The sequence below is a fragment of the Salvelinus alpinus genome, chromosome 23, assembly GCF_045679555.1.
Source record: "Salvelinus alpinus chromosome 23, SLU_Salpinus.1, whole genome shotgun sequence".
Classification (NCBI taxonomy): Eukaryota; Metazoa; Chordata; class Actinopteri; order Salmoniformes; family Salmonidae; genus Salvelinus; species Salvelinus alpinus.
The window spans coordinates 25,011,399-25,037,988 of NC_092108.1; the positions used below are offsets into that span (position 1 = coordinate 25,011,399).

The 26,590-nt window shown below is 44.4% G+C and overlaps 1 protein-coding gene across 1 annotated transcript; it reads left to right on the top strand.

Annotated features, from left to right (window-relative positions):
* The first annotated feature begins 1,091 nt into the window (after positions 1-1,091).
* LOC139551247 (NADH-ubiquinone oxidoreductase chain 5-like) lies at positions 1,092-25,381 on the top strand. The gene is made up of 7 exons (XM_071362733.1): positions 1,092-1,194; positions 2,487-2,556; positions 2,760-2,853; positions 21,682-21,774; positions 21,883-21,966; positions 22,027-22,290; positions 24,842-25,381. Exons 1-7 carry the CDS (start codon positions 1,092-1,094, stop codon positions 25,379-25,381), a joined length of 1,248 nt encoding a protein of 415 aa, XP_071218834.1.
* Positions 25,382-26,590: the final 1,209 nt, after the last annotated feature.

Below are 26,590 nucleotides of genomic sequence, written 5' to 3' on the forward strand. Positions count from 1 at the left end.
TCTACAAATTAACTTTAAACAAGGCACACGTGCTAATTGAAAAGCATTCCAGCTGACTACATCATGAAGCTGGTTGAGAGAATGCCAAGCATGTGCAAAGCTGTCATTTTTATTTACCTTTATTTAACTAGGTAAGTCAGTTAAGAACAAATTCTTATTTACAATGACGGCCTGGTACAATGGGTTAACTGCAATGTTCAGGGGCAGAACGACATATTTTTACCTTGTCAGCTCGGTGGATCCGATTTAGCAACCTTTTGGTTACTAGTCCAACGCTCTAACCACTAGGCTACCTGCCTCCCCACGTCATCAAGGCAAAGGGTGGCTACTTTGAAGAATCTAAAACATAAAATATATTTTGATTTGTGTAGCACTTTTTTGGTTACCGCATGATTCCATATGTGTTATTTCAGTTTTGATGAGTAGGTGTCCAAACATTTGACTGGTACTGCACTTTCTCTGTCTCATATATACATAGACTCCCACACGCTGTATGACATGTACTGTATGAAATTGTAGAATTAACACACTGCATGGGTGTGTTTGTGTGAATGTGTAGCTAAATGGGTAATATTTCCCATCTTGTTGCTGGGTCAAAGTTTAGTCTTTGATCTCAGCATCAGGGTTCCAGGGTCATTGTGGTAATGGGGGTCTGTCTGTTTCTTCACATAATATGGCTCTGTGCCCTATCAACAGATTTATCTTGACAACAAGAGTGAGAAGGTGGAGGAGGGTGGGGTGTTACTTGCAAAACCACGGTTACTGTGTGCAGTGCCAAGGAGCTGGAGCCAGTCTCAGGTTGTGATTGTTCCATCCTGCATGATTGAGTGCCCACGAAGTGTTTATTTACGGGAGCTTGTTCCCACTCTGTTAAATATCTACCTACTTAGTCTCACCCAGCCAGCCCCTAACACTGTAGACTTAACCCATCCCTCTCCACCCTGACCCCTCAGACTCTGGGCGCGTTCCACTGCCGAGGCATTGCTGACACCTGCCAGATCTTACAACGCATGGATAGTTATTTTAAGTATCAGCTAGCCACATCATATGTTATAGCAATCACGACACAGTCGATGACGTGTCACGCAAACATGCTGAGTAAGGGGAAGCAGGTCCGGTCTGTGGTAGTCAACGCCCAGGTCATAGATGATCTGCACTGCCAGGCCGTTTCCAGACATGTCCTCAAGATCCACGGTGAGAGTGCTGGGCTGGGGTTTTCTGTACTAGGCTGGGCTAAGAGAGGGCTAGGTGGGCCTGTGGAAGGCTTGGGCTGGGATGGCTTGGGCAGCAGGGCTTGGCTGGGTTCAGACAAGGCCACAGGCAAATACATTTTAGAACGAGGGCACTGTTTCAAGGGAGGCTCCATTGTTTATGACTAAACTGAGAGGATATACAGTAGCCAGATAATTAGCCTTTGCTCTAGTGGTGGTTTCGAAACTAGTCTGAAGTTTGCCAATGACCATCTGGATGATCCAGAGGAGGAATGGGAGAAGGTCATGTGGTCTGATGAGACAAAAATAGAGCTTTTTGGTCTAAACTCCACTCGCCGTGTTTGGAGGAAGAAGAAGGATGAGTACAACCCCAAGAACACCATCCCAACCGTGAAGCATGGAGGTGGAAACATCATTCTTTGGGGATGCTTTTCTGCAAAGGGTACAGGATGACTGCACCGTATTGAGGGGAGGATGGATGGGGCCATGTATCGCGAGATCTTGGCCAACAACCTCCTTCCCTCAGTAAGAGCATTGAAGATGGGTCGTGGCTGGGTCTTCCAGCATGACAACGACCCGAAACACACAGCCAGGGCAACTAAGGAGTGGCGCCGTAAGAAGCATCTCAAGGTCCTGGAGTGGCCTAGCCAGTCTCCAGACCTGAACCCAATAGAAAATCTTTGGAGGGAGCTGAAAGTCCGTATTGCCCAGCGACAGCCCCGAAACCTGAAGGATCTGGAGAAGATCTGTATGGAGGAGTGGGCCAAAATCCCTGCTGCAGTGTGTGCAAACCTGGTCAATAACTACAGGAAACGTATGATCTCTGTAATTGCAAACAAAGGTTTCTATACCAAATATTAAGATCTGCTTTTCTGATGTATCAAATACTTATGTCATGCAATAAAATGCAAATTAATTACTTAAAAATCATACAATGTGATTTTCTGGATTTTTGTTTTAGATTCCGTCTCTCACAGTTGAAGTATACCCATGATAGAAATTACAGACCTCTACATGCTTTGTAAGTAGGAAAACCTGCAAAATCGGCAGTGTATCAAATACTTGTTCTCCCCACTGTATGTGCTGCCCTAGAGGGGAAAGGGTAACTACAGCTGCACTACAGCCCCTCAGTACAGCACAACCACCCGCTGACAGCAGGAACATTCCTCTCTCTGAACATGATGAACTTCATTCTCCATTTGGGTCCGGTGAATTGTCTGCATTGGCTGTGTGACTTGACTTTTAGAAAATGTATTGTTTTAATTTGTTCCACAGTTCCACTGTTCCACAGTTCCACTGCCCCAGATACCAGTGATGCCAAGATTCCTTCAGAGGAGCTGCCAAGGTAGGGTTGATTAGTTTGGTTCTGTGTCTCTTTGTTGACATATTTTGTTACAAAATAATTTTCTACATAGTGGCAATATTTTGTTATTTGCTTTTAACTTAAAACCTCTTCTCAATCCTAAGTAACCATACATACCTGTTATGTGTGATGTTAACCTGCATGTGTCTGATGGTGGTGTTGTCTGGCGGTGGTTTTATGTGCAGCTGTGAGAAGAGAGACTGTCATGCTCTGCTCAGGCTCAATGTGACCTGGTTTGGGGAAACTCTGGACTTGCACGTCCTGACCAAGGTGGAGACAGTACTGGACACCTGTGATCTGTATCTCATAGTGCATTTGTGGCATTTATGTTAAATCTGTATCTTATGAATCTCATTCATTATTTTTGGCAAATGCCCTCTTTAAACACCCACTTTTTATATACATTATGCACAAGATTTAATATATGAGGGGCCTCCCGAGTGGCGCACTCCAGTGCTTAAAGCTTCACTACAGATTCAGGTTTGATCCCGGGCTGTGTCACAGCCGTCCACGACACTATTATAAGATGCAATGTTTTTGTTTTGATAAAAGTTTAATTTGGGATTTATTTTAGTACATTTTTGAAGATTTAAAAAAGAAAATTCATCAAACGGGGATACTTCATCAAAACAGCCTGATTAAAATGTGTTTTATTCATACTTCTACTGCACCACACAGTTCAGGTTTAAAATCAGTCAGCTTTAATGGCTCATTGGACTTATATCTGATCAGATGTGTGTCACTGATTCCTCCTCAGGAGACTGAAAAGATTTGTCATGGGTCCTCAGATCCTCAAAAGGTTCTACAGCTGCACCATCGAGAGCATCACTGCCTGGTATGGCAACTGCTCGGCCTCCGACCGCAAGGCAATACAGAGGGTAGTGCGAATGGCCCAGTACATCACTGGGGTCAAGCGTCCTGCCATCCAGGACCTCTATACCAGGCGGTGTCAGAGGAAGGTCCTAAAAATTGTCAAAGACTCCAGCCACTGTAGTCACCACTCTCTGCTACCGCACGGCAAGCGGTACTGGAGCGCCAAGTCTAGGCCCAAGAGGCTTCTAAAAAGCTTCTTCCCCCAAGCCATAAGACTCCTGAACACCTAATCAAATGGCTACACAGACTATTTGCATTGCCCCCCCCGACCTCTTTTACACCGCTGCTACTCGCTGTTGTTATCATCTATGCATAGTCACTTTAATAACTCTACCTACATGAACATATTTCCTCAACTAACTCGTGCCCCCACACAATAACTCTGTACCGGTACCCCCCTGTATATAGTCTCGCTATTGTTATTTTACTGCTGCTCTTTAATTACTTGTTACTTTTATTTCTTATTCTTATATGTATATATATATAAATAAGCATTTTACTGTAAGGGCTACACCTGTTGTATTCGGCGCATGTGAATAATACAATTTTATTTTATTTTATTTGAATTTGTACAGCAGCAAAATCAATAACCAGTGTCCTTTGGGACACTATTCCTTGGGGAGACACTGGGGAGACCGGTAGACCGATTTGTCACATTTCTCCTTTTATACATGCATTGTCAGGTGTTTGTCTTGTGTGTGTCGCGGCGTGCTGCTGCTGTACAGGTACCATTTTCGGGGCCCGTGTGGGACCACGCTACCCCTGGCGTTGGCGCCTCAAAGTCGGAATTTATCTGAGGGTCAAGGGGCGGGGTCTGACCTCCGGGGCTCTTCTCATATCCACTCCAGGGTTGTTCAATTCCATGGCAATTATTCTCAGATCCAAAATATGTGCCTTAAGACATTTTCAACTAGGAATTCTTGGTGGAGGGAGTGATGCTGTCTGCTGCAGAAGACTGAATAGTCTGACTGGATACTTGATACTTGTTAGGTTAACTAAACTGATACTGAGATGTTATGTGTGTAATTGTTGGTTCTTGAAAGGCAGAAAAGGGACTAAGTGCATATTCAGCTGAAATAAGAAAATGGATCAGGCTGCTGATTATCCCTCACACCTGTCACCATCGTCTCGCGCACCTGCGCCACATGACACTCACCTGGACTCCATCACCTCATTGATTATCTTCCCTATATCTGTCACTCCCCTTGTTTCTTTCCTCAGGTGTTATCGACTCTGTTTTCATGTTGGTGCGTTGTTTGTCTTACATGTTTAGTGTTTCATTTAATTATTGAAACACTCACTCCCTGAACTTGTTTCCCGACTCTCAGCGCACTCGTTTCAGTTTCACCTGGATGTGCCTTGTTTAAAGTCAATTTGTGGAATTTATTTCCTTAATGCGTTTGAGCCAACCAGTTGTGTTGTGACAAGGTAGAGGCTTTAGAAGATAGCCCTATATGGTAAAAGACCAAGTCCATATTATGGCAAGAACAGCTCAAATAAGCAAAGAGAAATGAGTCCATCAATACTTTAAGACATGGTCAGTCAATCATGGTCAGTCAACCATCAAGTGCTATGATGAAACTGGCTCTCATGAGGACTGCCACAGGAAAGGAAGACCCAGAGTTACCTCTGCTGCAAAGCATAAATTCATTAAAGTTAACTGCACCTCAGACTGCAGCCCAAATAAATGCTTCACAGAGTTCAAGTAACAGACACATCTCAACATCAACTTCCAGAGGAACCTGCGTGAATCAGGCCTTCATGGTCGAATTGCTGCGAAGAAACCATTACTAAAGCACACCAACAAGACGAATAGACTTGCTTGGGCCAAGAAACACGCGCAATGGACATTAGACCAGTGGAAATCTGTCCTTTTTAGATTTTTGGTTCCAACCGCCATGTATTTGTAAGACACAGAGTACGTGAATGGATGATCTCTGCATGTGTGTTTCCCACAAGGAAGCATGGAGGAGGAGGTGTGGGGGTTCTTTGCTGGTGAAACTGTCAGTGATTTATTTAGAATTCAAGGCACACTTATCTAGCATGGCTACAGTTCTACAGCATTCTGCAGCGATATGCCATCCCATCTGGTTTGAGTTTAGTGGGACTATCATTTGTTTTTCTACAGGACAATGACCCAACACACCTCCAGGCTGTGTAAGGGATATTTGACCAAGAAGGAGAGTGATGGAGTGCTGCATCAAATGACCTGGCCTCCACAATCACCTGACCTCAACCCAATTGAGATGGTTTGATATGAGTCGGACTGCAGAGTGAATGAAAAGCAGCCAACAAGTGCTCAGCATATGTGGGAACTCCTTCAAGACTGTTGGAAAAGCACTCCAGGTGAAGTTGGTTGAGAAAATGCCAAGAGTGCAAAGCTGTCATCAAGGCAAAGGGTGGCTACTTTGAAGAATCTTCTACTTTGAAGAATCTCAAAACTTTTTTGGTTACTACATGATTCCATATCTGTTATTTCATTATTCTACAATGTAGAAAATAGTAAAACGTCCAAACGTTTGACTGGTACTGTATATATATTTTTTTATAGCATACCATATAATCATACAGTAATGTAATCATATACCTGAATGTTTATTGTTATCCTCTATGGAGGAAATGTTTACACTATTTCCCTTGTGAACTGTATAAACTACAACGCAGTACAATACCTAATCCATATGCCTGGTGTCGTGGAAATTTCCTGTATTACTCAATAGAGAGAGAGAGAGAGCCAACCACACACAAGTCAGAGTTAAATTATATATTCCATTTTTAATATATATACAAGCTTCACCTCTAGCCCTTTAATGACTCTCAGATCAATTCAGTGTCTATAAATGAATTCTCTGAGAGTCCTTACAAAACAATTCTTAGTTTCATTTATAGCCAAGATACACCCCTCTCAACTTACAAAGAATCCTTTACCCGAAAGATTATCCTATCGCTAGACAGCATCAGCTATAAATCATCGTTCAGTTTGATCTCCCAAGACAAGGTTTAAATCTCATGCTTGATACTTCACTGTCTACCAAAACATTACCTCATCCAATGGCATATATCAATTGTCATTTCTAGATACTCCCAAACCTGGACAAACTCAAAATCAGACAGTGAGCCCCTTAGGTCAAATACTAGGTCAAGATAAGGGCAACCTCAGAGGGGACATACAATGGTTCCAAACACGGCCAAACTCCTTCCCCCTATGAGAAAAGTAGGGAGTGACTGGCGTACAGACATTGTATGAGATAACTAACTGGTTCCCCAATTAATAACTCCATCCCGTCACATGGTTTAACATATACATTGACATATGAAGACAAGCCTGACCTCTCCCCTCTCTGGCCCCATTCTAATGACAAGTATCTCACAAGCATATGATGAAAATAACATCTTATCTATCTATGTTACATAGCTAAATCTGATTCAGCCACGACACTGGTCAACTGTTTACACAACCAAATACACACAACCATGACCAAATACACACAACAATGACCAAATACATCAAGTACATGGCAATGTCACAGAGAGAGTTTCAGCCAAGTTCACTGAGCTGGCTATTGCTAAGGGAAAGAGGAGGTGGACAGAGAGAGACGGGAGAGTTTGGGAATTTGTTTGATCATTTGAACGTGCACTATTGTATTTCCGTCCCTGTACCATATTGATATCTATCATAAAGTATTATACTGTTGTTACACGGCATAAGAATGAAGCATATTGGATGGGCTAATTATAGATGAGCTATGTACAGGTGCAGTGATTTGTGAGCTGCTCTGACAGCTGGTGAGGGAGGTAAGAGTCTCCAGCTTCAGAGATTTTTGCAGTTCGTTCCAGTCATTGGCAACAGAGAACTGGAAGGAGAGGCGGCCAAAGAAGGAATTGGCTTTGTGGGTGACCAGTGAGATATACCTGCTGGAGCGCGTGCTACGGGTGGGTGCTGCTATGGTGACCAGTGAGCTGAGATAAGGCGGAGCTTTACCTAGCAGAGACTTGTAGATGACCTGGAGCCAGTGGGCTTGGCCAAGAGCGATGGCCAGCCAACGAGAGCATACAGGTCACAGTGGTGGGTAATATATGGGGCTTTGGTGACAAAACGGATGGCACTGTGATAAACTGAATCCAATTTGTTGAGTAGAGTGTTGGAGGCTATTTTATAGATGACATCGCCGAAGTCGAGGATCGGTAGGATGGTCAGTTTAACGAGGGTATGTTTGGCTGCATGAGTGAAGGATGCTTTGTTGCGAAATAGGAAGCCGATTCTAGATTTAATTTTGGATTGGAGATGCGAGTCTGGAAGGAGAGTTTACAGTCTAGCCAGACACCCAGGTATTTGTAGTTGTCAACATATTCTAAGTCAGAACTGTCCAGAGTAGTGATGCTGGTCGGGCGGGCAGGTGTGGGCAGTGATCGGTTGAAGAGCATGCACTTAGTTTTACTTGCATTTAAGAGCAGTTGGAGGCCACGGAAGGAGAGTTGTATGGCATTGAAGCTCGACTGGAGGTTAGTTAACACAGTGTCCAAGGAAGGGCCAGAAGTATACAGAATGGTGTCATCTGCGTAGAGGTGGATCAGAGAATCACCAGCAGCGATAGCGACATCATTGATGTATAAAGAGAAGAGAGTCGGCCCGAGAATTGAACCCTGTGGCACCCCCATAGAGCCTGCAAGAGGTCCGGACAACAGGCCCTCCGATTTGACACACTGAACTCTATCAGAGAAGTAGTTGGTAAACCAGGCGAGGCAATCATTTGAAAAACCAAGGCTGTTGAGTCTGCCAATAAGAATGTGGTGATTGACAGAGTCAAAAGCCTTGGCCAGGTCGATGAATACGGCTGCACAGTAATGTCTCTTATCGATGGCGGTTATGATATCGTTCAGGACCATGAGCGTGGCTGAGGTGCATAGTGGAAAAGGTACGGTGGGATTCAAATTGGTCGGTAATCTGTTTGTTGACTTGGCTTTCGAAGACTTTAGAAAAGCAGGGTAGGATAGATATAGGTCTGTAGCAATTTGGGTCTAGAGTGTCTCCCCCTTTGAAGAGGGGGATGACCGCGGCAGGTTTCCAATCTTTGGGAATCTCAGACGATACAAAAGAGAGGTTGAACAGGCTAGTTATAGGGGTTGCAACAATTTCAGCAGATAATTTTTAAAAGAGAGTGTCCAGATTGTCTAGCCCGGCTGATTTGTAGGGGTCCAGGTTTTGCAGTTCTTTAAGAACATCAGCTATCTGGATTTGGCGGAAGGAGAAATAGGGGAGGCGTGGGCGAGTTGCTGTGGGGAGTGCAGGGCTGTTGACCGGGGTAGGGGTAGCCAGGTGGAAAGCATGGCCAGCCATAGAAAAATGCTTATTGAAATTCTCAATTATAGTGGATTTATCGGTGGTGACAGTGTTTCCTAGCCTCAGTGCAGTGGGCAGCTGGGAGGAGGTGCTCTTATTCTCCATGGACTTTACAATGTCCCAGAACTTTTTTGAGTTTGTGCTACAGGATGCAAATGTCTGCTTGAAAAAGCTAGCCTTAGCTTTCCTAAATGCCTGTGTATATTTGTTCCTGACTTCCTTGAAAAGTTGCATATTACGGGGGATATTCGATGCTAATGCAGAACGCCACAGGATGTTTTTGTGCTGGTCAAGGGCAGTCAGGTCTGGAGAGAACCAAGGGCTATATCTGTTCCTGGTTCTACATTTTTTTAAAGGGGCATGCTTATTTAAGATGGTGAGGAATGCCCTTTTAAAGAATGACCAGGCATCCTCTACTGATGGGATGAGGTCAATATCCTTCCAGGATACCCGGGCCAGGTCGATTAGGAAGGCCTGCTCGCTGAAGTGTTTTAGGGAGCGTTTGTTATTGATGAGGGGTGGTCATTTGACCGCAGACCGGTTACGGATGCAGGCAATGAGGCAGTGATTGTTGAGATCTTGGTTGATACAGCAGAGGTGTATTTGGAGGGCAAGTTGGTTAGGATGATATCTATGAGGGTGCCCGTGTTTCCGGATTTGGGTTTGTATCTGGTGGTTTCATTGACAATTTGTGAGAGATTGAGGGCATCAAGCTTAGATTGTAGGATGGCCGGGGTGTTAAGCATGTCCCAGTTTAGGTCACCTAGCAGCACTAGCTCTGAGGGGGGGCAATCAGTTCACATATGGTGTCCAGAGCACAGCTGGGGGCAGAGGGTGGTCTATAGCAAGCGGCAACGGTGAGAGACTTGTTTCTGGAAAGGTGGATTTTTAAAAGTAGAAGCTCGAATTGTTTGGGTACAGACCTGGATAGTAAGACAGAACTCTGCAGGCTATCTCTGCAGTAGTTTGCAACACCGCCCCCTTTGGCCGTTCTATCTTGTCGGAAAATGTTATAGTTAGGGATGGAAATTTCAGGGTTTTTGGTGGTCATCCTGAGCCAGGATTCAGACACGGCTAGGACATCCTGGTTGGCAGAGTGTGCTAGGGCAGTGAATAAAACAAACTTAGGGAGGAGGCTTCGAATGTTAACATGCATGAAACCAAGGCTTTTACGGTTACAGAAGTCAACAAATGATAGCGCCTGGGGAATGGGAGTGGAGCTAGGCACTGCAGGGCCTCGATTAACCTCCACATCACCAGAGGCACAGAGGAGGAGTAGAATAAGGGTACGGCTAAAGGCTAAAATATCTGGTCGTCTAGTACGTTCAGAACAGAGAGTAAAAGGAGCAGATTTCTGGGCACGGTAGAATAGATTCAAAGCATAATGTACAGACAACGGTATGGTAGGATGTGGATACAGTGAGGGTAAACCTGTGCCTAGAGTGACGATGAAAGAGATATTGTCCCTAGAAATATAATTTAAACCAGGTGATGTCACCGCATGTGTGGTAGGTGGAACTAAAGTGTTAAATAAGGCGTATTGAGCAGGGCTAGAGGCTCTACAGTGAAATAAGGCAATAAATACTAACCAAAACAGCAATGGACAAGGCATACTGACGTTAGCGAGAGGCATGTGTAGCCGAGTGATCATAGGAGTCCAGTGAGTGGCTTCAGGCAGCTTGCGGGCCGGGGCTAGCAAGCTAACAGAAGGGCCTTGGAGGGACATCGCGACGGAAGAAAGTCTGTTGTGTCCCCCTCGTGCTATTACATCGGCAGACGGATCAGCAGGGCTCCGTGTGGTAAACCAGGACAATTGGCAGAATAGGTATAGTGGCCAAAGAATTTGTCCGGTGGGCCTCTTAAGCTAACAGTCCGATGTGCTCTAGACAACTAGCAGGCCGCGGCTAGCATGCTAGCAGATGGGATTTAAGGGGACGAAGCGACGGCGGAGCCAGTTGAGAAAAACCCCATCAGGCAGATCACGTTGGTGGTCCAGTCGTGATGAGTCAGCGGGGGTCCAAGCCAGTTGACAAAAAGAGGTATTGTAGCCCAAGTAGTGCCTGATGGACCTCTTTGGCTAGCCGGGAGATAGGCCTAGCAAGGCTAGCTCCAGGCTAATTGGTTATTGCTTCGGGACAGTGACGTTAGCCAGGAGTGGCCACTCGAATAGCAGCTAGCTAGCTGCGGTGATCCAGGTGGAAAAAATAAAAAAGGGTTCAAATCAAAAATTATTTGTCACATACACATGGTTAGCAGATGTTAATGCGAGTGTAGCGAAATGCTTGTGCTTCTAGTTCCGACAATGCAGTAATAACCAACGAGTAATCTAATCTAACAATTCCACAACAGCTACCTTATACACACAAGTGTAAAGGGATGAAGAATATGTACATAAAAATATATGAATGAGTGATGGTACAGAACGGCATAGGCAAGATGCAGTAGATGGTATAGAGTACAGTATATACATATGAGATGAGTAATGTAGGGTATGTAAACATTATATTAAGTGGCATTGTTTAAAGTGGCTAGTGAATTTTTTTTCCATTACTGAAGAGGCTGGAGTTGAGTCAGTATGTTGGCAGCAGCCACTCAATGTTAGTGGTGGCTGTTTAACAGTCTGATGGCCTTGAGATAGAAGCTGTTTTTCAGTCTCTCGGTCCCTGCTTTGATGCACCTGTACTGACCTCGCCTTCTGGATGATAGCGGGGTGAACAGGCAGTGGCTCGGGTGGTTGTTGTACTTGATGATCTTTATGGCCTTCCTGTGACATCGGGTGGTGTAGGTGTCCTGGAGGGCAGGTAGTTTGCCCCCGGTGATGCATTGTGCAGACCTCACTACCCTCTGGAGAGCCTTACGGTTGTGGGCGGCGCAGTTGCCGTACCAGGCGGTGGAACAGCCAGACAGGATGCTCTCGATTGTGCATATGTAAAAGTTTGTGAGTGCTTTTGGTGACAAGCCGAATTTCTTCAGCCTCCTGAGGTTGAAGAGGCGCTGCTGCGCCTTCTTCACCACGCTGTCTGTGTGGGTGGACCAATTCAGTTTGTCCGTGATGTGTACGCCGAGGAACTTAAAACGTTCTACCCTCTCCACTACTGTCCCGTCGATGTGGATAGGAGGGTGCTCCCTCTGCTGTTTGCTGATGTCCACGATTATCTCCTTTGTTTTGTTGACGTCGAGTGTGAGGTTATTTTCCTGACACCACACTCCGAGGGCCCTCACTTCCTCCCTGTAGGCCGGCTCGTCGTTGTTGGTAATCAAGCCTACCACTGTAGTGTCGTCTGCAAACTTGATGATTGAGTTGGAGGCGTGCATGGCCACGCAGTTGTGGGTGAACAGGGAGTACAGGAGAGGGCTGAGAACGCACCCTTGTGGGGCCCCAGGATCAGCGGGGTGGAGATGTTGTTACCTACCCTTACCACCTGGGGGCAGCCCGTCAGGAAGTCCAGTACCCAGTTGCACAGGGCGGGGTCGAGACCCAGGGTCTCAAGCTTGATGACGAGTACTATGGTGTTAAATGCTGAGCTGTAGTCGATGAACAGCATTCTCACATAGGTATTCCTCTTGTCCAGATGGGTTAGGGCAGTGTGCAGTGTGGTTGCGATTGCGTCGTCTGTGGACCTATTGGGGCGGTAAGCAAATTGGAGTGGGTCTAGGGTGTCAGGTAGGGTGGAGGTGATATGATCCTTGACTAGTGTCTCAAAGCACTTCATGATGACGGAAGTGAGTGCTACGGGGTGATAGTCATTTAGCTCAGTTATCTTAGCTTTCTTGGGAACAGGAACAATGGTGGCCCTCTTGAAGCATGTGGGTACAGCAGACTGGGATAAGGATTGATTGAATATGTCCGTAAACACACCAGCCAGCTGGTCTGCGCATGCTCTGAGGACGCGGCTGGGGATGCCATCTGGGCCTGCAGTCTTGCGAGGGTTAACACGTTTAAATGTTTTACTCACGTCGGCTGCAGTGAAGGAGAGTCCACAGATTTTGGTAGCGGGCCGTGTCAGTGGCACTGTATTGTCCTCAAAGCGAGCAAAGAAGTTGTTTAGTCTGTCTGGGAGCAAGACATCCTGGTCCGCGACGGGGCTGGTTTTCTTTTTGTAATCCGTGATTGACTGTAGACCCTGCCACATACCTCTTGTGTCTGAGCCGTTTAATTGCGACTCTACTTTGTCTCTATACTGACGCTTAGCTTGTTTGATTGCCTTGCGGAGGGAATAGCTACACTGTTTGTATTCGGTCATGTTTCCGGTCACCTTGCCCTGGTTAAAAGCAGTGGTTCGCGCTTTCAGTTTTGCGCGAATGCTGCCATCAATCCACGATTTCTGGTTTGGGAATGTTTTAATAGTTGCTGTGGGTACGACATCGCCGATGTACTTGCTAATAAACTCGCTCACCGAATCAGCGTATTCATCAATGTTGTTTTTTGACGCAAGGCGGAACATATCCCAATCCACGTGATCGAAGCAATCTTGAAATGTGGAATCAGATTGGTCGGACCAGCGTTGAACAGACCTGAGCGCGGGAGCTTCCTGTTTTAGTCTCTGTCTATAGGCTGGGAGCAACAAAATGGAGTCGTGGTCAGCTTTTCCGACAGGAGGGCGGGGGAGGGCCTTATATGATCGCGGAAGTTAGAATAACAATGATCCAGGGTTTTACCAGCCCTGGTAGCACAATCGATATGCTGATAGAATTTAGGGAGTCTTGTTTTCAGATTAGCCTTGTTTTCAGATCCCCAGCTACAATGAATGCAGCCTCAGGATATATGGTTTCCAGTTTACATAGAGTCAAATAAAGTTCGTTCAGGGCCATCGATGTGTCTGCTTGGGGGGGAATATATGCGGCTGTGATTATAGTCGAAGAGATTTCTCTTGGTAGATAATGCGGCCGACATTTGATTGTGAGGAATTCTAAGTCAGGTGAACAGAAGGACTTTAGTTCCTGTATGTTGTTATGATCACACCACGTCTCGTTAATCATAAGGCATACCCCCCCGCCCCTCTTGTTACCAGAAAGATGCTTGTTTCTGTCGGCGCGATGCGTGAAGAAACCAGCTGGCTGTACCGACTCCGATAGCGTGTCTCGAGTGAGCCATGTTTCCGTGAAGCAAAGAACGTTACAGTCTCTTATGTCTCTCTGGAATGCTACCCTTGCTCGGATTTCCTCAACCTTGTTGTCAAGAGATTGGACATTGGCGAGTAGTATGCTCGGGAGCGGTGCGCGATGTGCCCGTCTTCGGAGCCTGACCAGAAGACTGCTTCGTCTGCCCCTTTTACGGCGTCTTTGTTTTGGTTCACCGGCTGGGATCCGATCCATTGTCCTGGGTGGTGGGCATAACAGAGGATCCGCTTCGGGAAAGTCGTATTCCTGGGCGTATTGATGGTGAGTTGACTTTGCTCTTATATTCAGTAGTTCCTCCCGACTGTATGTAATAAAACCTAAGATTACCTGGGGTACCAATGTAAGAAATAACATGTAAAAAACACACAATACTGCATAGTTTCCTAGGAACGCGAAGCGAGAAAAATAAGTCCGAATTGCTCTGGTTTGAGTCGCGCTGTGCAGACTGGCGAGAGTTGTCCATAAAAAACAAGATTCTCTGGTCTGATGAAACCAAGTTTGAACTCTTTGGCCTGAATGCCAAGCATCACGTCTTGAGGAAACCTGGCACCATCCCTACGGTGAAGCATGGTGGTGGCAGCGTCATGCTGTGGGGATGTTTTTCAGCGGCAGAGACTGAGAGACTAGTCAGGATCGAGGCAAAGATGAACTGAGCAAAGTACAGAGAGATCCTTGATGAAAACACACAGCCAAGACAACGCAGGAGTGGTTTCGGGACAAGTCACTGAATGTCCTTGAGTGTCCCAGCCAGAGCCCAGACTTGAACCCGATCGAACATCTCTGGAGAGACCTGAAAATAATTTGCAGCGATGCTCCCCATTCAACCTGACAGAGCTTTAGAGGATCTGCAGAGAGGAATGGAAAAAGTCAAGGGGTCTGAATACCTTCCAAATGCACTCTATATACTTCGATACAATGATTTTATTTGTACTTTTGTACAATTACCGCTAGCTATTGTAGGTGTTTTGCTTCAATTCAAGTTGAGATCTCATATACAATGCTTCAAAATATAATACTGTCAACAACATTATGAATACATTTTCATTACGTTTGTCCTTTTTTCGTCTCACACAATGTTATCATTACTGCAGTCCTTTCAGTGAACGGTCTCTACATAATAAGCTATGAGTCATTGGGGGAGTTCCCAAAGCTAACAGTAGATGCCAGTATGTATACTGAACAAAAATATGAACGCAATGTGAAACAATTTCAAAGATTTTACTGAGTTACAGTTCATATAAGGAAATCAGTCAATTGAAATTAATCAATTAGGCCCTAATCTATGGATTTCACATGACTATTTGGGGGTTCAGCCATGGATAGGCCCACCAACTTGGCAGAAAGGCCCGCCCACTGGGGAGCCAGGCCCAGCCAATCAGAATGAGTTTTCCCACACAAAATGGCACACACGTGCACCTGTGCAATGATCATGCTGTTTAATCAGCTTCTTGATATGCTATACCTGTCAGGTGGATGGATTAGCTTGGCAAAAGAGAAATGCTCACTATCAGGGATGTAAACAAATTTGTGCACAACATGTTAGAGAAATACGCTTTTTGTGCATATGGAACATTTCTGGTATTTTTTTATTTCAGCTCATGGAACATGGGACCAAGACTTTATATTTTGTTCAGTTTAGCTTCTTCTTCCTCATACTGTAGCTTCAATAACAAACTCCTCTGAACAGACAGACAGAATAGTCAGGAGAGTCTGCAGTCAGTCAGGCTGTCTCTCACTTAGTATGAATGAGTGAGAGGAAATACGGAGTTGTGTTCTCCTGGGACAATGTTTTTCTCTGCTCAAGGTGGAGCTAACACTGGCAGTAATGCAGTAGACTGCAGACCCAGGGAGCTCATTCAAACCCTCATAATGTTGTAAAATAAAAATATCATGTAGTCGTCAACTACTAGCCACATTGACTACAGGTTCATGGTCATTGTATGACCCTGTTTAGCTATTTTAGTTATTTCTCTGTTCCCATATGTATTCTCAAATTACTCTCCATTTCTATTGATCTATTGAGTGAATGAGAAACCTTATGAAACCAGAGAGAGCATGATTTGGAAGCATGGGGTATGGGGAGAGGATTTGGCTGCTAAGTTCCAAGCAGGACAGACCTCTCTTACAACTTACAAGTTCAAAGGTGAAATGTCATACAGAGGGCATTACATCAGTTAGAATGTCTTATAGAAAATAAATCACAAATACAGGAAAAGAGAGAACACAGTAAACATCCCAAAATAATACAGGCAAGTTCACTCATCACAGGTGGGGTTGCCTGTCTCCTCACTGTTAATTGGTTGTTGATGGCTGAGGTTAGTTCATATTGTGTGAGACAGTAGTTCACATCAAGCTGAGTCTCCATCTGTTTCAGGGCCTGTTTCTGTTCTTATAGGCCTGGTTGACGAGAGGAGAGGGGGGGGGGGGTTGTGACAGTGAGGTCTGTGTGTGTGTGTGTGTGTGCGTGTGCGTGTGCGCGTGTGCGTGTGCGTGCGCGTGTCCGTGTCCGTGTGTCCATCCAAGTGAGTGTGTGTGTACACTGGTGGTGAACCTGGTGACCTAAGTAACTAACCCCCTACTTCTAAAATGTCCTGCCTTGAAAAAGTATTTGAATCTTTGATAAATTCTCAGCTAAGTTCTTTCCTGTCTATGAAATGTATTCTAAATGCTCATCAATCTGGCATCAGGTCAGGTCATAACACTATCTCTGCTGCATCACTGGTTAGAAATGATATAGTTAAAAATATCAACAAAAGGAAACATTGTGCTACCCTTTCCATTGGCCTGTCAAAGGGTTTTGACACTGTGGACCACTCATTCTTAATTCAAAGGTTGTCAGAAATTGGCCTGTGTCAAGCTATATGTAATTGGTTTAAATTGTGTTAAGTCAGGTTTCTTTGATATTATGAAAGGTGTCCCACAGGTGTCGATTTTGGGTCCTGTACTTTTTACTATCTATATAAATGATACTGGTTTGTCTGTAAAAAAAAAAATGTAACCTTCACTTGTATGCGGATGATACTGCTGTGTATTGTGTTGCCCCTTCTGTTGACACGGCTCTGTCTGATCTACAGTCTGCCTTCATTGTTTTACTGAAAACTTTAAGTGACCTTAAACTAGTATTCAGACCCCTTGACTTTTTCCACATTTTGTTATGTTACAGCCTGATTCTAAAATGGATTGTATTGTTTTTTCCTCCTCATCAATCTACACACAATACCCCCTAATGACAAAGCAAAAACAGGTTTTTAGACATTTTTGCTGTCTCCACCCCCCCCAGGTGTCGCCCATCTTCCCCATTATCCCCTGTGTATTTATACCTGTGTTCTCTCTTTGACTGTTGCCAGTTCTTTTTGTTTCGTGAAACCAGCGTTTGTTCCCCTGCTCCTGTCTGTTCTTGCTCCTGTTTTCTAGTCCTTCCCGGTTTTGACCGTTCTGCCTGCCCTGACCCTGAGCCTGCCTGCCGTTCTGGACCTTCTGCACCCTCTCTGGATTACTGACCTCTGCCTGACTGTCGTTTGCCTGCCCCTGTACTAGAAATAAACTTTAGTTTCTTCGACACTGTCTGCATCTTGGTTATACCTGAAACCTGATATGGGGAGTTTCTCCCATTCTTCTCTACAGATCCTCTGAAGTTCTGTCAGGTTGAATGGGGAGCGTCGCTGCAGAGCTATTTCCAGGTCTCTCCAGAGATGTTCGATCGGGTTCAAGTCCTGGCTCTAGCTGGGCCACTCAAGGACATTCAGAGACTTGTCCCAAAGCCACTCCTGCTTTGTCTTGGCTGTGTGCTTAGGGTCGTTATCCTGTTGGAAGGTGAACCTGGTTTTCCAGCACTCTGGATTTGAAATTATACAATGACTATGTGCAGACTGTCAGTTTAAATTCACTGGTATTTTAATCCATATCGGGTGATACGTTTAGAAATTACAGGACTTTTTGGACAGTCCCCCCATTTTAGGGGACCAAAAGTATTGGGACAAATTCACTTATGTATATTAAAATAGTAAAAAGTTTGGTATTTGGTCCCATATTCCTAGCATGCAATGATTACATCAAGCTTGTGACTCTACATTTGCTGTTTGTTTTGGTTGTGTTTCAGATTATGCCCTATAGAAATGAATGGTAATAATGTATTGTGTCATTTTGGAGTCACTTCTATGGTAAATAAGAATAGAATATGTTTCCAAACACTTTTTACATGAATGTGGATGCTACCATGATTATGGATAGTCTTGAATGAATCGTGAATAATGATGAGTGTGAAAGAACACAGACACACAAATACCATACACACAAATACCATACCCCCAAGACATGCTAACCTCTCACCATAACAATAACAGGGGAGGTTAGCATTTTTTGAGAGTGTATGATATTTAAGCCTCTAACTTTCTTACTCATCATTATTCACGATTCATTCAGGATTATATATAATCATGGTAGTATCCACATTAATGTTTAGAAACATATTTTCTTATTTACAAAAAAAGTGACTCCAAAATGACACAATACATTATTTACCATTCATTTCTATAGGGCACAAAATAATCTGGTTTGTGTCACGCTCAACAGTTTCCTGTGTGTATCAAGAATGGTCCAACACCCAAAGGACATCCAGCCAACTTGACACAACTGTGGGAAGCATTGGAGTCAACATGGGCCAGCATCCCTGTGGAATGCTTTTGACACCTTGTAGAGTCCATTCCCTGACTAATTGAGGCTGGGGTGCTCTCAGTAATAGGAAGGTGCTCTTAATGTTTTGTACACCCAGTGTATTTTGTGTGTGCGTGTGTGGGCAAGGTGATTCATCGTTGGCGACCCAGGGGAGTCACACAGGCCCAGTTCATATCATGCCCACCCTGCTCCCAGCACTCTTATCAAATTAGTGGCTCACACACACACACACACACACACACACACACACACACACACACACACACACACACACACACACACACACACACACACACACACACACAAAACCGAGGGAACAAAACACAAAGACATGCATCACAACCCTGTCTAGACCCATCTAGTCCAAAAATACCCCATCCCATTTCCCATTCATTAAGGAGTAATTCCCTTTTCTTCATGGCTTCTCTCTGCTTCATTTCTTTACCAACAATTAAGGGCCAAATTACATCCTCCTTATGTCCACCATATTGAATCTTCTACTGTAATGTTGATTATCATTGATGATGATGATGACTATCATCAGAACCTTTCTCCTACTCTTCTTAGCTCTTTATTTCAGTTGTACAACTGACTAGGTATCTCCCTTTCCCTTTCCTTTCCCTTTCTTTCCATTTATTTTGTTCATATTCTTTATCTTCTATAAACAGTATGTCTAATGTCAGGTAGATGTGAGGGAAAATGCTATATGGTTTTTCACATCCTAAAAAGAAGCCATTAAATAGAGGATACAATTCTCCTTGCTTTGATATAATGTGATACAGTGGTTTTAAAGCCTCAATTGAGCAAGCCTGCTGGAGTGTGAGTGGTTATATTGGCAGTGACTGGATGCAGGAGAGTGGGATGAGGGAGGACTGAGGGAGGGATGAGATGGTAGATGTGTAGAGGTCCCTGTCTGACCCAGGCAGCTGCAGGTTATTAGAGCCATCATCATTGGTATCAGTTCTGCAAATATCCTTGTGTCTATTTGAATGAAAAGTAAATTGACCAGGAGACAGGGTGTGTGTGTGTGTGTGTGTGTTTGCATGTGTGCGTGAGCAGGTTTCTCTTTATGCAGACTGATAGGACTGTCAGAGCTATCCAGGTCAGTGAAAACACCCCATAAATTTGACCCATTCAAAGAGCATGGTAGCTTAGTGAAGACGGATATTATTTCAATTACCTACAAAACAAGGTGCCACTTTGTGTAAAAAAAATCACCTTTCAACATTGCTGTGAAATATTCTAACAGACAAGCAGAAGTTGATGTACAGTACCAGTCAAAAGTTTGGACACACCTACTCATTCAAGTGTTTTTCTTTATTTTTACTATTTTCTACATTGTAGAATAATAGTGAAGACATCAAAACTATGAAATAACACATATGGAATCATGTAGTAACCAAAAAAGGTGTTAAACAAATCAAAATATGTTTTATATTCTTCAAAGTAGTCACCCTTTGCCTTGATGACAGCTTTGCACACTATTGGCATTCTCTCAACCAGCTTCATGAGGTAGTCACCTGGAATGCATTTCAATTAACAGGTGTATCTTGTTAAAAGTTAATTTGTGGAATTTCTTTCCTTCTTAATGCGTTTGAGATAATCAGTTGTGTTGTGACAAGGTAGGGGTGGTACACAGAAGATAGCCCTATTTGGTAAAATACCAAGTCCATATTAGTAAAGTTTCTTCAAAGGCAGTCGCAAAAACCATCAAGCGCTATGATGAAACTGGCTCTCATGAGGACCGCCACAGAAAAGGAAGAACCAGAATTACCTCATTAGAGTTACCAGCCTCAGAAATTGCAGCCCAAATAAATGCACACACACATAAAGAAAAACCCTTGAATGAGTCGGTGTGTCCAAACTTTTGACTGGCACTGTAGGTACTTTCTATTCATAGTAACCTTCAATCAGCTTCACAACTGTGCAGGGGAGGCTGTGGCTGGTCTATCTATGTCACGTTCGCTGGAATGGACCAAGGTGCAGCAAATGTAGAGTTCCACATGCTTTATTAATAGTGAAACTTAACAAAACAATAAACGAACAAACCATGACTACAGAGGTGCAAAGTGCACTAACTCCAAACAATATCCCATAACCCACAGGTGGAAAAAATGCTACTTAAGTTTGATCCCCAATTAGAGACAACGATAGCCAGCTGCCTCTAATTGGGAATCATACCAATACACCAACACAGAAAAAACAAACTAGAACCCCACATAGACAATATAAACTAGACTAAACCCCTAGTCACGCCCTGACCTACTCTACCATAGAAAATAAAGGTTTTCTATTGTCAGGACGTGACAATCTATCGTGACATACGTGACATACACACACAAGTGGGAATAAATAAGGGAATAGAATACCAAGCAAAACCCAAGGCCCATGCTCTTGCACATTTTACCTTAGGCTAAATCTGTGTTTATGCTAGCTGTCAACAAGTGATCATCAGTGATTATAGATGAGTTGCATGCAAGTCCCATTGCCCATTGTCTAGGTGTTAGTGCAAATTATTTTTGTCATCTCAGTGATAGTGAATGGCCCATACGAACAAAGAGAGAGCACAATATTTCACAATGGCAGAGGAAAAGCAACATGATTCAGCCAGAAACGACAAAGAGCAGTAAAAGCCAGACTCAGAGATTGAAAAAGAACTGTCCTTATATCAGAGACAGAGTATCAAAATAGCCAATAGCCTAGGAAACTTTCAAAAATATTACATTTCCATAATATCTCAAATCAATTGAAATCCAAAAGGAAAACATAAGTCAAATGTGTTGCCAAACCTTTATTTCAGATGCTCCAAACGTGTTTGAAATTAATATTTAATTAATACATTTCCTGTCATTAATTAACGGTGTGTGACTGCTAAACAGTGATATCTACAGTATCTGTGATAACACTAATACAATATAACAAACACTTTAAGTGCCATCGGAACAGTGTTACAGTTCACATATTTTAATCGCAATCCAATATTCAATACAGTACGATAGAAGTGAGGCTTTTCTTTTGTCAGGCAAGGGATTCGATATACTTGTGATGACGAGAACAAAATGTCAGAGCAGAATTAGAACTAAAGTACAATATTAAAGCTCTTCTACCTGCTCTTCTACGTGCTCTTCTACGTGCTCTTCTACGTGCTCTTCTACGTGCTCTTCTACATGCTCGTCTACGTGCTCGTCTACGTGCTCTTCTACGCGCTCTTCTACGCGCTCTTCTACGCGCTCTTCTACGCGCTCTTCTAGGCGCTCTTCTACGAGCTCTTCTAGGTGCTCTTCTACGTGCTCTTCTAGGTGCTCTTCTACGTGCTCTTCTACGCGCTCTTCTACGCGCTCTTCCACGCGCTCTTCCACGCGCTCTTCTACGTGCTCTTCTACGTGCTCTTCTACTTGCTCTTCTAGGTGTTCTTCTAGGTGCTCTTCTAGGTGCTCTTCTAGGTGCTCTTCTACGTGCTCTTCTATGTGCTCTTCTATGTGCTCTTCTACGTGCTCTTCTACGTGCTCTTCTACGCGCTCTTCTACGTGCTCTTCTACGTGCTCTTCTACACGTCCTTCTACGCGCTCTTCTACGTGCTCTTCTACACGCTCTTCTATGTGCTCTTCTACGCGCTCTTCTACACGCTATTCTACGTGCTCTTCTACGTGCTTTTCTACATGCTCTTCTGCGTGTACTTCTACGCGTTCTTCTATGTGCTCTTCTACGTGCTCTTCTACATCAATCAATCAATCAAGTTTATTTTATATAGCCCTTTGTACATCAGCTAATATCTCGAAGTGCTGTACAGAAACCCAGCCTAAAACCCCAAACAGCAAGCAATGCAGGTGTAGAAGCACAGTGGCTGGGAAAAACTCCCTAGAAAGGCCAACACCTAGGAAGAAACCTAGAGAGGAACCAGGCTATGAGGGGTGGCCAGTCCTCTTCTGGCTGTGCCGGGTGGAGATTATAACAGAACATGGCCAAGATGTTCAAAATGTTCATAAATGACCAGCATGGTCAAATAATAATCAGGAATAAATGTCAGTTGGCTTTTCATAGCCGATCATTAAGAGTTGAAAACAGCAGGTCTGGGACAGGTAGCACGTCCGGTGGACAGGTCAGGGTTCCATAACCGCAGGCAGAACAGTTGAAACTGGAACAGCAGCAAGGCCAGGTGGACTGGGGACAGCAAGGAGTCATCATGCCCGGTCGTCCTGACGCATGGTCCTAGGGCTCAGGTCCTCCGAGAGAGAGAAAGAAAGAGAGAAGGAGAGAATTAGAGAGAGCATACTTAAATTCACACAGGACACTGGATAGGACAGGAGAGGTACTCCAGATATAACCAACTGACCCTAGCCCCCCGACACATAAACTATTGCAGCATAAATACTGGAGGCTGAGACAGGAGGGGTCAGGAGACACTGTGGCCCCATCCGATGATACCCCCGGACAGGGCCAAACAGGAAGGATATAACCCCACCCACTTTGCCAAAGCACAGCCCCCGCACCACTAGAGGGATATCTTCAACCACCAACTTACAATCCTGAGACAAGGCCGAGTATAGCCCACAAAGAACTACACCACAGCACAAACCAAGGGGGGGCGCCAACCCAGACAGGAAGATCACGTCAGTAACTCAACCCACTCAAGTGATCCACCCCCCCTAGGGACGGCATGAAAGAGCACCAGTAAGTCAGTGACTCAGCCCCTGTAATAGGGTTAGAGGCAGAGAATCCCAGTGGAGAGAGGGGAACCGGCCAGGCAGAGACAGCAAGGGCGGTTCGTTGCTCCAGAGCCTTTCCGTTCACCTTCACACTCCTGGGCCAGACTACACTCAATCATATGACCTACTGAAGAGATAAGTCTTCAGTAAAGACTTAAAGGTTGAGACCGAGTCTGCGTCTCTCACATGGGTAGGCAGACCATTCCATAAAAATGGAGATCTATAGGAGAAAGCCCTGCCTCCAGCTGTTTGCTTAGAAATTCTAGGGACAATTAGGAGGCCTGCATCTTGTGACCGTAGCGTACGTGTAGGTATGTACGGCAGGACCAACTCGGAAAGATAGGTAGGAGCAAGCACATGTAACGCTTTATAGGTTAACAGTAAAACCTTGAAATCAGCCCTTGCCTTAACAGGAAGCCAGTGTAGGGAAGCTAGCACTGGAGTAATATGATCAAATTTCTTGGTTCTAGTCAGGATTCTAGCAGCCGTATTTAGCACTAACTGAAGTTTATTTAGTGCTTTATCCGGGTAGCCGGAAAGTAGAGCATTGCAGTAGTCTAACCTAGAAGTAACAAATGCATGGATTAATTTTTCTGCATCATTTTTGGACAGATAATTTCGGATTTTTGCAATGTTACGTAGATGGAAAAAAGCTGTCCTTGAAACAGTCTTGATATGTTCGTCAAAAGAGAGATCAGGGTCCAGAGTAACGCCGAGGTCCTTCACAGTTTTATTTGAGACGACTTTACAACCATCAAGATTAATTGTCAGATTTAACAGAAGATCTTTTTGTTTCTTGGGACCTAGAACAAGCATCTCTGTTTTGTCCGAGTTTAAAAGTAGAAAGTTTTCAGCCATCCACTTCCTTATGTCTGAAACACAGGCTTCTAGCGAGGGCAATTTTGAGGCTTCACCATGTTTCATTGAAATGTACAGCTGTGTGTCATCCGCATAGCAGTGAAAGTTAATTATGTTTTCGAATGACATCCCCAAGAGGTAAAATATATAGTGAAAACAATAGTGGTCCTAAAACGGAACCTTGAGGAACACCGAAATGTACAGTTGATTTGTCAGAGGACAAACCATTCACAGAGACAAACTGATATCTTTCCGACAGATAAGATCTAAACCAGGCCAGAACTTGTCCGTGTAGACCAATTTGGGTTTCCAGTCTCTCCAAAAGAATGTGGTAATCGATGGTATCAAAGGCAGCACTAAGGTCTAGTAGCACGAGGACAGATGCAGAGCCTCGGTCTGACGCCATTAAAAGGTCATTTACCACCTTCACAAGTGCAGTCTCAGTGCTATGATGGGGTCTAAAACCAGACTGAAGCATTTCGTATACATTGTTTGTCTTCAGGAAGGCAGTGAGTTGCTGCGCAACAGCTTTTTCAATTTTTTAAGAGGAATGGAAGATTCGATATAGGCCGATAGTTTTTTATATTTTCTGGGTCAAGGTTTGGCTTTTTCAAGAGAGGCTTTATTACTGCCACTTTTAGTGAGTTTGGTACACACCCGGTGGATAGAGAGCCGTTTATTATGTTCAACATAGGACACATGCTCTTCTCCGCGCTCTTCTACGCGCACCTCCTACGTGCTCTTCTATGTGCTCTTCTACATGCTTTTCTACGTGCTCTTCTACGCGCTCTTCTACGTGCTCTTCTATGTGCCCTTCTACATGCTTTTATATGTGCTCTTCTACGTGCTCTTCTACGTGCTCTTCTACGTGCTCTTCTACGCGCTCTTCCACGTGCTCTTCTACGTGCTCTTCTGCATGCTCTTCTACGCGCACTTCTACGCGCTCTTCTACACGCTCGTCTACGCGCTCTTCTACGTGATCTTCTACATGCTCTTCTACGCGCTCTTCTACACGCTCGTCTACGCGCTCTTCTACGCACACTTCTACGGGCACTTCTACGCGCTCTTCTACGCGCTCTTCTACGCGCTCTTCTACGCGCTCTTCCACGTGCTTTTCCACGTGCTCTTCTATGTGCTCTTCTATGTGCTCTTCCACGTGCTCTTCTACGTGCTCTTCTACGTGCTCTTATACATGCTCTTCTACAGGCTCTTCTACCTACGGGTGAAACTATGACAATGCACAGCATTCTGACACAAATAACAAGGCACCAGAGATAAAAGAAGCCTCGCTACTTCAGTAGTATACATCTTGAATACGGTTCTCTACTTTAACCCCTTCTAATAGCTTGGCATCTGTTGGTGCATCTCTCGACTCGTCCAGCTCCTCTGTTCTAACTGCTTGGTTGACTGACTGATGTTGTATCTCGGAGACCGATGTGAACTATCTGAGAGTAGTAGTGCTGCTGACCTAGGATCAGTTTTAACTTTAGGATAGTATTGAACAAAATCACATGAGCAGGGCGGACCTGATCCTAAATCAGAACTCTTACTCTGAGATGCTTTATAAATATGGTAGTACCAGTCACACTGCCAACTCCAATATCCATAAATCAATTCACATTACAGTGAGTCCATACATTTTTTGTATATGGGCATGCTTGTTTATTTATCTTTCTATTGATTTCTAGATTAATTGGGCTACCATGCAGGAAATCAGTGTGTAAACAAAGTGACTCGCTAAAGAGCTTAGTCGGCCTAAAAATAGCAGCAGTTTTTCTTTCTAGAGTAATATTTGTTCTTCCTAACAAGCTGTGTATTAGTTATTGCCTGGGGGATTTCAGTCCAAAAATCCAATCTGGAGAAACAGCCAGGGAACTGGGATTATTAATCTGGGCCTGTTCTACATCAGTGTGTGCATTCCAGACCCCAAAGCAGCAGGCTATTTCCTATTGATAGAGGATAACATATTATTTTATGGAGTAAGTACTTTACCTGTGAGGACTTGTATGAGGACTTTACCTGTGAGGACTTGTATGAGGACTTTACCTGTGAGGACTTGTATGATGACTTTTGATGCGCTAATGAAGTGCTAATGATCAAAACGCAGTAGACCTAAAAGGCTCCAAGACTAATTCCCTCTGCCATACATTGTGTGTATGTGTGTATGTGTGTGTGTGTACTCTAGCTTAGGTTGGATCAATAGACAGGAGAATCCTCTTAATGCTGCTGATAGGTCAAGTCATCTAGAAGAGGCCAGTCACTGTGTGTGTGCTTGCCCATGTGCCCTGTCTCCTCCCTCCAGGGCTTTGCTCCACGTGCCCGATGCTGAACTGAAATACAGAGTGCAAGGTTGGTCTTACCCTGAACATGGGAGGCCACACACCCACCCCCTCGCACAGTCACACAGAGGCACACATAGAGAGGGATACAGAAAGAGGGAGAG